The sequence below is a fragment of the Stegostoma tigrinum genome, chromosome 26 (assembly GCF_030684315.1).
Source record: "Stegostoma tigrinum isolate sSteTig4 chromosome 26, sSteTig4.hap1, whole genome shotgun sequence".
NCBI lineage: Eukaryota > Metazoa > Chordata > Chondrichthyes > Orectolobiformes > Stegostomatidae > Stegostoma > Stegostoma tigrinum.
Window position 1 is genome coordinate 51,155,515 of NC_081379.1, and position 12,003 is coordinate 51,167,517.

General features: G+C 58.5%; 1 protein-coding gene across 1 annotated transcript in view; it reads left to right on the forward strand.

Moving 5' to 3' along the window:
• Positions 1–346: 346 nt before the first annotated feature.
• pik3ip1 (phosphoinositide-3-kinase interacting protein 1) overlaps positions 347–12,003 on the forward strand; it is a 48,612-nt gene continuing 36,955 nt past the window's right edge. Inside the window, exon 1 of the mRNA XM_048556249.1 lies at positions 347–501. Coding sequence (XP_048412206.1) covers positions 381–501 — 121 coding nt within the window. The 5' untranslated portion in view covers positions 347–380. The remainder of the gene's footprint in view (positions 502–12,003) is intronic.

Below are 12,003 nucleotides of genomic sequence, written 5' to 3' on the forward strand. Positions count from 1 at the left end.
CTGCAGCAGACAGAAACCCCAGCTTCTAGCTGTAACTGAGAGAGGGAAAAGATAACTTCTGCTTAAAGATAGCTTCTACCTCTTCGAGTTCACAACAGGAACTGCTGAAAGCTAAACCTAAAAACCAGAGAAAACTAGAAATATTCTGGTCTGTGAGTTCTGGCCACAAACATCCAGAGTCCCCTCAGTTGTTCCAACGTTTAAATTAAAACCCTAGGTCCTCACAAGTTTTTGGTAATGTAGAGATTGCTGGGAGCCGGGGCGGTGGATGTCCGAGAAGTACGGGAGAGGTCCTGGGGAAGAGGTGTTGAAAGGGCGGGCGCTAGGACCTGAAGGGGCGGGTCTGTGTGTGGGAATGAGGTTGTTTACCAAAGGGGAAGATGGAGGAGAGGGAGGCCATGAGTCTGGGAAAAGCGGGGAAACTCCTGGGGACCCTCAGGGTCTGCTCACTAATTGTGTCCATCCACTTCCGGGGAGAGACTGCAACCGCACAGACAACAGGTAACTCCCCGGAATCCGGGGCGGGGGGGGAAGCGCGCGTGGTGGGGAAAGTGGGGGGGGTGGGGAAAGTGGGGGGGTGGGGAAGGTGGGAAAAGTGGGGGGGTGGGGAAGGTGGGGAAAGTGGGGGGGAAAGCGCGCGCGGGGGGGTGGGGGGAAAGCGCGCGCGGGGGGGTGGGGGGAAAGCGCGCGCGGGGGGGTGGGGGGAAAGCGCGCGCGGGGGGGTGGGGGGAAAGCGCGCGCGGGGGGGTGGGGAGAATGCGGGGGGGGTGTGGGTGGGGAGAATGCGGGGGGGGTGTGGGTGGGGAGAATGCGGGGGGGGTGTGGGGGGGGAGAATGCGGGGGGGGGTGGGAGGGGAGAATGCGGTGGGGGGGTGTGGGAGGGGAGAATGCGGGGGGGGGTGGGGGGGGAGAATGCGGGGGGGGGGGGTGGGGGGGGAGAATGCGGGGGGGGGGGTGGGGGGGGGAGAATGCGGGGGGGGGGTGGGGGGGGAGAATGCGGGGGGGGGAGAATGCGGGGGGTGGGGGGGGAGAATGCGGGGGGGGGGAGAATGCGGGGGGTGGGGGGGGAGAATGCGGGGGGTGGGGGGGAGAATGCGGGGGGGGGAGAATGCGGGGGGGGGTGAATGCGGGGGGTGGGGGGGAGAATGCGGGGGGTGGGGGGGGAGAATGCGGGGGGTGGGGGGGGAGAATGCGGGGGGGGGAGAATGCGGGGGGGGGGAGAATGCGGGGGGGGGGAGAATGCGGGGGGAGAATGCGGGGGGGGGAGAATGCGGGGAAAGCACGCGCGGGGGTGTGGGGATAAAGCGGGGGGGGTGTGGGGATAAAGCGGGGGGGGGTGGGGGGAAAGCACGCGCGGGGGGGGTGGGGGGAAAGCACGCGCGGGGGTGTGGGGAGAAAGCGGGGGGGGTGGGGGGAAAGCACGCGGGGGGGGTGGGGGGAGAAAGCGGGGGGGGGAAATCACGCGGGGGGGGTGGGGGGAAATCACGCGGGGGGGGTGGGGGGAGAAAGCGGGGGGGGGAAATCACGCGGGGGGGTGGGGGGAGAAAGCGGGGGCGGGGAATCACGCGGGGGGGGTGGGGGGGGAAAGCGGGGGGGTGGGGGGGAGAAAGCGGGGGGGTGGGGGGGCGAAAGCGCGCGCGGGGGGGGTGGGGGGGAAAGCACGCGGGGGGGTGGGGGGAGAAAGCGGGGGGGTGGGGGGAAAGCATGCGGGGGGGTGGGGGGAGAAAGCGGGGGGGTGGGGGGAAAGCACGCGCGGGGGTGTGGGGGGAAAGCACGCGCGGGGGTGTGGGGAGAAAGCGGGGGGGGTGGGGGGAAAGCACGCGGGGGGTTGGGGGGAGAAAGCGGGGGGGGAATCACGCGGGGGGTGGGGGGAAATCACGCGGGGGGGTGGGGGGAGAAAGCGGGGGGGGGAATCACGCGGGGGGGTGGGGGGAGAAAGCGGGGGGGGTGGGGGGCGAAAGCGCGCGCGGGGGGGGTGGGGGGAAAGCACGCGGGGGGGGTGGGGGGAGAAAGCGGGGGGGTGGGGGGAAAGCACGCGCGGGGGGGTGGGGGGAAAGCACGCGGGGGGGTGGGGGGAGAAAGCGGGGGGGGGGAAATCACGCGGGGGGGGTGGGGGGAAATCACGCGGGGGGGTGGGGGGAGAAAGCGGGGGGGGGAATCACGCGGGGGGGTGGGGGGGTGGGGGGAAATCACGCGGGGGGGTGGGGGGAGAAAGCGGGGGGGTGGGGGGAAAGCACGCGCGGGGGTGTGGGGAGAAAGCGGGGGGGTGGGAGGAAAGCACGCGGGGGGGTGGGGGGAGAAAGCGGGGGGGGGGGAAATCACGCGGGGGGGTGGGGGGAGAAAGCGGGGGGGGAGAAAGCGGGGGGGGAATCACGCGGGGGGGGTGGGGGGAAATCACGCGGGGGGTGGGGGGAGAAAGCGGGGGGGTGGGGGGAGAAAGCGGGGGGGGCGGGGGGCGAAATCGCGCGCGGGGGGGGTGGGGGGAAAGCGCGCGCGGGGGGGGTGGGGGGAAAGCGGGGGGGTGGGGGGAAAGCGGGGGGGTGGGGGGAAAGCGCGCGCGGGGGTTGTGGGGAGAAAGCGCGCGGGGGGGTGGGGGGAAAGCGGGGGGGTGGGGGGAAAGCGCGCGTGGGGGGGGTGGGGGGAAAGCGGGGGGGTGGGGGGAAAGCGCGCGCGGGGGGGTGGGGGGAAAGCGGGGGGGTGGGGGAAAGCGCGCGCGGGGGGGGTGGGGGGAAAGCGGGGGGGTGGGGGGAAAGCACGCGCGGGGGGGGTGGGGGGAAAGCACGCGCGGGGGTGTGGGGAGAAAGCGGGGGGGGTGGGGGGAAAGCACGCGGGGGGGGTGGGGGGAGAAAGCGGGGGGGAAATCACGCGGGGGGGGTGGGGGGAAATCACGCGGGGGGGTGGGGGGAGAAAGCGGGGGGGGAATCACGCGGGGGGTGTGGGGGGAAAGCACGCGGGGGGGGTGGGGGGAGAAAGCCGGGGGGGGGTGGGGGGCGAAAGCGCGCGTGGGGGGGGTGGGGGGAAAGCACGCGGGGGCGGTGGGGGGAGAAAGCGGGGGGGTGGGGGGAAATCACGCGGGGGGTGGGGGGAAATCACGCGGGGGGGGTGGGGGGAGAAAGCGGGGGGGTGGGGGGGGGAAAGCGGGGGGGTGGGGGGAAAGCAGGGGGGTGGGGGGAAAGCGCGGGGGTGGGGGGAAAGCGCGCGCGGGGGGGGTGGGGGGAAAGCGGGGGTGTGGGGGGAAAGCGCGCGTGGGGGGTGTGGGGGGAAAGCGCGGGGGTGGGGGGAAAGCTGGGGGTGTGGGGGGAAAGCGCAAGCGGGGGGGTGGGGGGAAAGCAGGGAGGTGGAGGGAAAGAGCACGCGGGGGGGTGGGGAAAGCGGGGGGGTGGGGGGGAAGCGCGCGCGGGGGGGGTGGGGGGAAAGCGCGCGTGGGGGGGGGAGAGAAAGTGCGCGCGTGGGGGGGTGGGGGGGGAAGCGCGCGTCGGGGGGGGAAGCGCGCGTGGGGGGGTGGGGGGGGGAAGCGCGCGTGGGGGGGGGAAGTGCGCATGGAGGGGTGGGGAAGTGCGCGTGGTGTGGGGAAGTGGGGGGGAAGCGCGCGTGGGGTGGAAAAGGGGGGGAAAGCGCGCGTGGGGGGGAAGTGGTAGCGGGGAGAAGCGCGCGTGGGGGGGAAAGGGGGGGAAGCACGCGTGGGGGAGGAAGTGGGGGGGTGGGTGTGGAAGCTCGCGTGGGGGACGGGAAGCGCGCGTGGGGGTGTGGGGGACAGGAAGCGCGCGTGGTGGGGAAAGTGGGGGGGGGAAACGCGCATGGTGGGGAAAGTGGGGGGGTGGGGATGTGTGCGTGGTGGGGAAAGTGGGGGTGTGGGGAAGTGCGTGTGGTGGGGAAAGTGGGGGGGTAGCGCGCGTGGTGGGGAAAGTGGGGGGGGTGGGGTGGGGGGGGAAGTGCGCGTGGTGGGGAAAGTGGGGGGGTGGGAAAGCGCGCGTGATGGGGAAAGTGGTGGGGTGGGGGGGGAAGCGCGCGTGGTGGGGAAGAGCGCGTGGGGGGGTGGGGTGGGGTGGGGGGGAAGAGCGCGTGGTGGGGGGTGGGGTGGGGAAGAGCGCGTGGTGTGGAAAGTGGGGGGGGCGGGGGGTGAAGCGCGCGCGTGGGGGGGGAAGCGGGCGTGGTGGGGAAAGTGGGGGGCGGAAGCGCGCGTGGTGGGGAAAGTGGGGGGGGGGAGCGCGCGTGGTGGGGAAAGTGGGGGGGGGGAAGCGCGCGTGGTGTGGAAAGTGGGGGGGGGAAGCGCGCGTGGTGGGGAAAGTGGGGGGGTGGGAAGCGCGCATGGTGGGAAAGTGGGGGGGGAAGCGCGGGTGGTGGTGAAAGTGGGGGGGGAAGCGCGCGTGGTGGTGAAAGTGGGGGGGAAGCGCGCGTGGTGGGGGGAAGTGCGCGTGGTGGGGAAAGTGGGGGAGGAAGCGCGCGTGGTGGGGGGGTAAGCGTGCGTGGTTGGGAAAGGGGAGGGGGGCGCGGATAGAGCGCGCGTGGTGGGGAAAGGGGAGAGGCTGGGGTAAAGCGCCCGACGGAGGGGAGGCGGGGTGAGAGCGCGCGTCGCCGGGGGAGTAGTGGAGAGAGGGTGTGTGGGGCGGGAGAGATGGGGGAGAGCGTGAGTGGCTGGGGGAGAGTGGGGGGGGAGCAGTGAGTGGCTGGGGGAGAGAGCGTGAGTGGCTGGGGGGGAGTAGGGGGAGAGGTGAGTGGCTGGGGGAGAGCGTGAGTGGCTGGGGGGGAGTAGGGGGAGAGGTGAGTGGCTGGGGTAGAGCGTGAGTGGCTTGGGGGCAGTAGGGAGGAGAGGTGAGTGGCTGGCGGGGAGTAGGGGGGAGAGTGCGGGGAGGAGTTTGGGGTGTGTGTGTGTGTGTGTGTGTGTGTGTGTGTGTGTGTGTGTGTGTGTGTGTGTGTGTGTGTGTGTATGAGTATGAGAGGTGGTGTGTGAGACGGGGCATATATATGTGGGGTGTGCAGGAGGGTCGATGTGTATAATGGGGAGGGGGGAGTGTGTGTGCGGGAGGGGTGCTGTGTGTGGGGTGGGGGCACGTGTGTGGGGCAGGCAGGAGGGGAGGTGCATGTGTGTCAGGGTGGCCGTGGGTGGGGTTTTTTCCTGTGTATTGGGGTTGGAGAGGGATGCACGCGTGCAGGTGTGTGTGGGGTCGGGCCGGGAAGGGGTGTGTGTGTGTGGGTTGGGGGGGGTTCAGGGAGGTGGGTGCGCGCGTGTGTAAGTGGGATCCGGGTCAGGGGTGCACACGTGTGTGTGGGGGCTGCGGGAGGGTGACTGCACTTGTGTCGTGGGGTGTGTGGGATGGCGCGTGGGTGGGGTGTTGTGTGTGTGTGTGGGATGTGGGTGCACGTGTGTGGGGGTTGTTGCAGGAGGGGGGTGCACGTGTGTCTGTGGGGGTTTGTGTGTGTGTGTGTGTGTGTGTGTGTGTGTGTGTGTGTAGGAAGGGCAGTATACGTTGGGTGGGCGGTGTGGAGGAGTGTGTGTCCTGGGGAGTGGGGTAGTTTGTGTGTCGGGGAAGGTATGGGACCATCTGGGGGTTGTGTTTGACTCTGGGACAGTTGTTGGACAGTGGGTTGTAAGGGTGTAAAGGGAGGGATGGGTTTTGTCTATGTTCTGCATGGGTTTGCCTGTGGGGGAGCTTGGTGTGCATATGTAGGGGAGCAGTGTGCAGTGAGGGTATATGTGAGTGGGAAGCAGTTTTATGGACAGAGGGGCTGTGGGGTGTTTGTGTGTATTGTGGAGGGGTGTGTGAAGTGGAAAAGGGTATGGTTAGGGTTGTTTGTACGGGCAGTCTGGGGGTGTGATTGGGAAGAACTTGTGAGGTGTGAGGGATTAGGGCAGGAATGGCATGAGTGGAAGCATATTTAGGGATTTTGGGGATTCATTGTGTTTTGTGTAATTATGAACACATAAAGGGCATAAACAATGGAATCACTTTTGCTGCTATTAGTAGACGTATTTGCTCGTGGTCACCCAGTGCCTATTTGCAGTCTTTAACTGTAAATAATTGCTTTTTTTCTAAGTCCTAGTAATGGTTTTAGTTCACTGGAAATGTTATTGATTCATTTTCAATGGAACGTTGGTTCAACATTGGGCATTGTTCAGACTCTATATCCAATCAAGCTTCATCAGTCAATGACCTCGCCAACATAAAACTATAATGCAATTTCATTGTGGTCCTCAGGGCATTCTTTACGGTTTTATTTGTAAACCCTGCTTTATTAAGTGATGCGAAGATGGAGTAAGTAGCTGTAGTGAGGGTGGGTTTTGGGCCCCCGGTCACCAATTTCTGCATCAGCAGCAGCAGCAGCCGCTGAACCACATTTACCAAAAAGCTGTGAAAATGGCAGCTATTCTATGTTTCACCATTTGGCTTTCAGAATGATAATAGGAGGAACAAGGAATTCATGGTGAAAGTTGGAACCTGACAAATTTCAGTCCTAAAGCTAAATTCCAGTTATGTAATATAGATAATGAGGAGAGGTGTTGCCTAGTGGTACTATCACTGGACTGTTAATCCAGAGACCCAGGAATTCATCTGGGGACCTGGGTTCGAATCCTTTCACGGCAGATTATGGAATTTGAATTCAGTAAATATCTGGAATTAAGAGGCTGATAGTGACCATGAAACCATTGACGATTATCAGGAAAAACCCATCTGGTTCACTAATGCCCTTTAGGGAAGGAAACTGCCATCCTTACCTGGTCTGGCCAATAAATACTGGCCTAGCCAGTGACGCCCTCATCCCATGAATGAATAAAGGATAATGACAGGCAGTAAGTGTAAATTACGGAATCTGAATCATATGATCAATGAAGATGGAAAAGGACATATAAGAAACTAACAACAAAGGAGCAGGCTTGGTCCAAGTGGAGACCATGAGGGTTTTTAAAAAGAATTTGGAAAGTTTCTTGAAGAAAATAAACCTGTAGGGCCTTGGATTTAGATTGTTCTGCAGGGGCAGCATGACCTGGACGGACTTCATAGCCTCTTTCTGTGCTGTAAGTGACTGAATTTTGCCAACGATGAGTTCAGTCATGCAAAATTATGAGCATCATGGTGACCAACAAAATTCTGCCGTGCATCTTAGCAAGTCAACCAGAATTCTTTTCAATAATTGCATGTACGGTCAGTTCATGCAAACAGTTTACTTCAGGTAGTCAGCAGGTGTAGACTCTACCAATTAGTGCTTAGATGATACGACAATTTGCTGCCAGTTCTGCATAATAGTTTTGCTGTATATGGTACTGCCGTTTGATCTGTATATTTGAATGCAGGGAAAAGACTTCTGAAGAAAAATTGAAAAGTACTGGGGCATTGTATCTGACCATCACTGGCAAGACCAGCAGTTGCCCATTCCCAATGAGCATTGAGAAAGTGATGGTGAGCCATCTCCTTGAACTGCTGCAGTACATGTGGTGTAGGGTACCCACAGTGCTGTTAAGAATGGTATTCTAGGACTTTGACTTATTGACAGTGCAGCAAGGGAGATATATTTCTAAGTTAGGATGCTGTGTGACTTGGAGGGGAAAGTTCAGTAGTGGGGTTCCCATTTATTTGCAGTTCTTGGCCTTCTAAGTGAGAATGGTTATGGGTTTGGAAGGTGCTGTCGGACAAGTCTTGGTGAGTTGCTACAGTATATCGTGTAGATGGTACACGTTGCTGCCATTGTGTGTTGGTGGTGGAGAATGTGCATCTTGAATGGGGTGACAGTGAAGTGGGCTGTGTTGATCTGGATGGTGCTGAACTTCAAGTATTGTTGGTTCAAGCAATTGAGGAAAATTCTATTATACTGCTGACTTTTGAAAAATAGTGATCAGGACATGATCAGCCTTTGACCTGAACTAGTAACCAATATGTTTATATAGCTGTCCAGTCCAGTTTCTGGGCAGTGATGACCCTCGGCATATTGATAGCGGATTCAGTGATAATTATACCATTGAATATCATGGAAAGATCATTGGATTCCTTGTTTGAAATAGTTAATGTACGCAATAAAAGTTACTTGTCAATTGTAGAGTCATCTAATACAGAAACAGGCGTTTTGGCCCAACTTGTCTGTACCAACAGGAATTTAATTTGGGTAAGTGTGAGGTGCAGCAGTTTGGGAGATCAAAAATATGCAGTTAATGTCAGGACCCCGAACAGTATTGATGCATGGTATTGGAGTTCAAGTCCAGAGCTCCTGAAAGTGGCCACGCAAGTACATAGGGTGGTAAAGAAGGCATATTGCATGCTTGCCTTCATTGGTTGGGGAATTAAATACAGCAGCTAGCATGTCCTGTTGCAGCTTTATGAGAGAAAATGGGAACTGCAGATGCTGGAGAATCCAAGATAACAAAGTGTGGGGCTGGATGAGCACAGCAGGCCAAGCAGCATCTTAGGAGCACAAAGAAGGGCCTAGGCCCGAAACGTCAGCTTTTGTGCTCCTGAGATGCTGCTTGGCCTGCTGTGTTCATCCAGCCCCACACTTTGTCATCTTGGCAGCTTTATAAGACTTTGGTTAGGTCACACCTGGAATATTGTGTTCAATTCTGTCACCACATCACAGGAAGGATGTGAAGGCTTTGGAGAGGGTGCAGAAGAGGTTTACCAGGATGCTGCTTGGATTAGAGGGGCTGAGCTTATACAGGAAAGGCTAGAAAACCTCAGGTTGTTTTCTGTGGAGCTGCAGAGGCTGAGGGGAGATTTGATGGAAGTCTATAAAATGATGATATGCCTAGATAGGGTTGATGGTCGTAATCTTTCTCCCAGAATTGAAATCCCTAATACTAGGGAGCATGCATTTAAGGTGAGAGGTGGAAAGTGATGTGAAGGAAAAGTTTTTCTGCACAGTGGTAGGAGTTTAGAATGTGCTCCCAGGGGTGGTGGAGGCAGAGGCAGATACAATAGGGCCATTTAAGATACTTTTAGATAAGCACATGAATATGCAAGGAATGGAGGGATATGGACCAAGGGCAGGCAGATGGGATTAGTTTAATATGTCATGCTCAGCACAATATCTTGGGCCGAAGGGCCTGTTCCTGTACTGTACTGTTCTTTTCCATTTACTCCTGGAACTCCAGCCCAGTCTTTAGATGAACCTCACCACAGTAATTTTATGACAACCATCCTAGCCCAGTTGTTTTAATACTCCCCACCTGTAATCTTATAATACTGTTCTAGTCCAGTGCTGATATAAACTCCTACTAGCCCATTTTGTTTTATAAACTACTCACCATTCAGTTCAATTATTTTATAAACCCTTAACCCAGTTTAATGTTTATTTATATTCTTTCCCAACCCCACCCCAGTGATTTTACAAGCCCTCACCCCTAGCCTAGTGATTTCACAGTCACTGACTCAGCATTATCAACACAATGTCACCTGTTCTCGCTCTCTTCCTCCTCCTCTCCTCACTTTGGACCTTGCACTACTCTGTTGGCTGACACTGCCCAGTGTGGGAACTGTTTGTCTGCACTGTTCCACAGGCAATTTAAGGCCAAACAGCATAGCCTGTCTCCAGATGTCTTGGATTCCCCCTCCCCACCCCCACACTGTGCAACTGGACCATGACCTTGTGCTGCTAAGTCCATGTGGTAGCTGGTATGCAATGGTTTGCTCTACATTAAAAGAACTGGCACCTTCCACATCCTCAGGATGAAATTAGGGATCTGCAATGCCAGGACTTATGGACTGACTAGCCAGTGTCAGACCAGGATACCACACCACCACCATTGATTGGGAACTTGGGCGCTGCGATATTGATGTCGCTGTCATGAGTGAAACCTGGTGGGCAGGGTAAGGACAGCTCTGAGAGAAAGGTGGTAGTTACACAGCTTTCTGGAAAGGCTAGGCCAAAGAAGAGTGCTGCGTCGGCTGAGTCGGCTTTGCCATCAAGACGAACTGGTGGACCAGCTCGAAGTCTCCCCCTTCCGACTTCACCTTTGCTCCAAACTCGCATGTCATAGTATTCAGTACATGTGCGCCAACGCGAGAAGGGAGACTTCCACTCAGCCTTGACCAGTCTGTCTCTCAGATCCCTGCAGTGGACAGAAGACTTTTGGTGCAATGTAATCAGGAAAGAAGGAGTAGGAAAGCAACTCCAACAGCACCCTTATCCTGACCAAATGCCAGAAACACAACTTCCTCATCAATATAACAAAGTGTGAAGCTGGATGAACACAGCAGGCCAAGCAGCATCTCAGGAGCACAAAAGCTGACGTTTCGGGCCTAGACCCTTCATCAGAGAGGGGGATGGGGAGATGGTTCTGAAATAAATAGGCAGAGAGGGGGAGGCGGACCGAAGATGGATACAGGAGAATAGAGGAGAAGATGGGTGGGGAGGTAGGGAGGGGATAGGTCAGTCCAGGGAGGACGGACAGGTCAAGGAGGCGGGATATGGTTAGTAGGTAGGAAATGGAGGTGCGGCTTGAGGTGGGAGGAGAGAATAGGTGAGAGGAAGAACAAGTTAGGGAGGCGGGGACAAGCTGGGCTGGTTTTGGGATGCAGTGGGAGAAGGGGACAAGCTGAGCTGGTTTTGGGATGCTGTGGAGGAAGGGGCGATTTTGAAGCTTGTGAGGTCCACATTGATGCCATTGGGCTGCAGGGTTCCCAAGCGGAATATGAGTTGCTGTTCCTGCAACCTTCGGGTGGCATCATTGTGGCACTGTAGGAGGCCCATGCTGGACATGTCGTCTAAGGAATGGGAGGGGGAGTTAAAATGGTTCGCGACTGGGAGGTGCAGTTGTTCATTGCGAATTGAGTGGAGGTGTTCTGCAAAGTGGTCCCCAAGCCTCCGCTTGGTTTCCCCAATGTAGAGGAAGCCATGCCGGGTACAATGGATACAGTATACCACATTGGCAGATGTGCAGGTGAACATCTGCTTAATATGGAAAGTCATCTTGGGGCCTGGGATTGGGGTGAGGGAGGAGGTGTGGGGGCAAGTGTAGCACCTCCGGTTGCAGGGGAAGGTGCCGGGTCTGGTGGGGTTGGTGTGGAGTGGACAAGGGAGTCATGGAGAGAGGGGGATCCTCTTATTGCGGTTTTGGTGGGGGTGGGGTGTGAGGGATGTGTTGCGGAAAATGCGGGAGACGGGGCCAAGGGTGTTCTTGACCACTGCGGGGGGAAAGTTACGGTCCTTGAAGAACGTGGACATCTGGGATGTGCGGAAGTGGAATGCCTCATCCTGGGAGCAGATGCGGCGGCGGCGGAAGAATTGGGAATAGGGGATGGAATTTTTGCAGGAGGGTAGGTGGGAGGAAGTGTGTTCTAGGTACCTGTGGGAGTCGGTGGGCTTGAAATGGACATCACTTTCTAGTCATTACCTCAGATGGAGACTGAGAGGTCCAGGAAGGTGAGGCATGTGTTGGAGATGGCCCAGGTGAACTTGAGGTTGGGTGGAAGGTGTTGGTGAAGTGGATGAACTGTTCGAGCTCCTCTTAGGAGCAAGAGGTGGTGCCGATACAGTGATTAATGTAACGGAGAAAGAGGTGGGGTTTGGAGCCTGTGTAGGTGCAGAAGAGGAAGTGTTTGAGCTCCTCTGGGGAGCAAGAGGCGGCGTCGATAGTCATCAATGTAACGGTCATGTGGAACAGTCCCTTTTCACCAACACCTTCCACCCCAACCTCAAGTTCACCTGGGCCATCTCCAACACATCCCTCGCCTTCCTGGACTTCTCAGTCTCCATCTCAGGTGACCAGCTAGAAACTGATGTCCATTTCAAGCCCACCGACTCCCACAGCTCCCTAGAATACACCTCCTCCCACCCACACTCCTGCAAAAAAATCCATCCCCTATTCCCAATTCCTCCGCCTCCGCCGCATCTGCTCCCAGGATCCCAGATGTCCACGTTCTTCAAGGACCGTAACTTACCCCCTGCAGTGGTCGAGAACGCCCTTGACCGCGTCTCCCACATTTCCCGCAACACATCCGTCACACCCCACCCCTGCCACAACTGCCCTAAGAGGATCCCCCTCACCAACCTCCGGATACAACGCATCATCCTCCG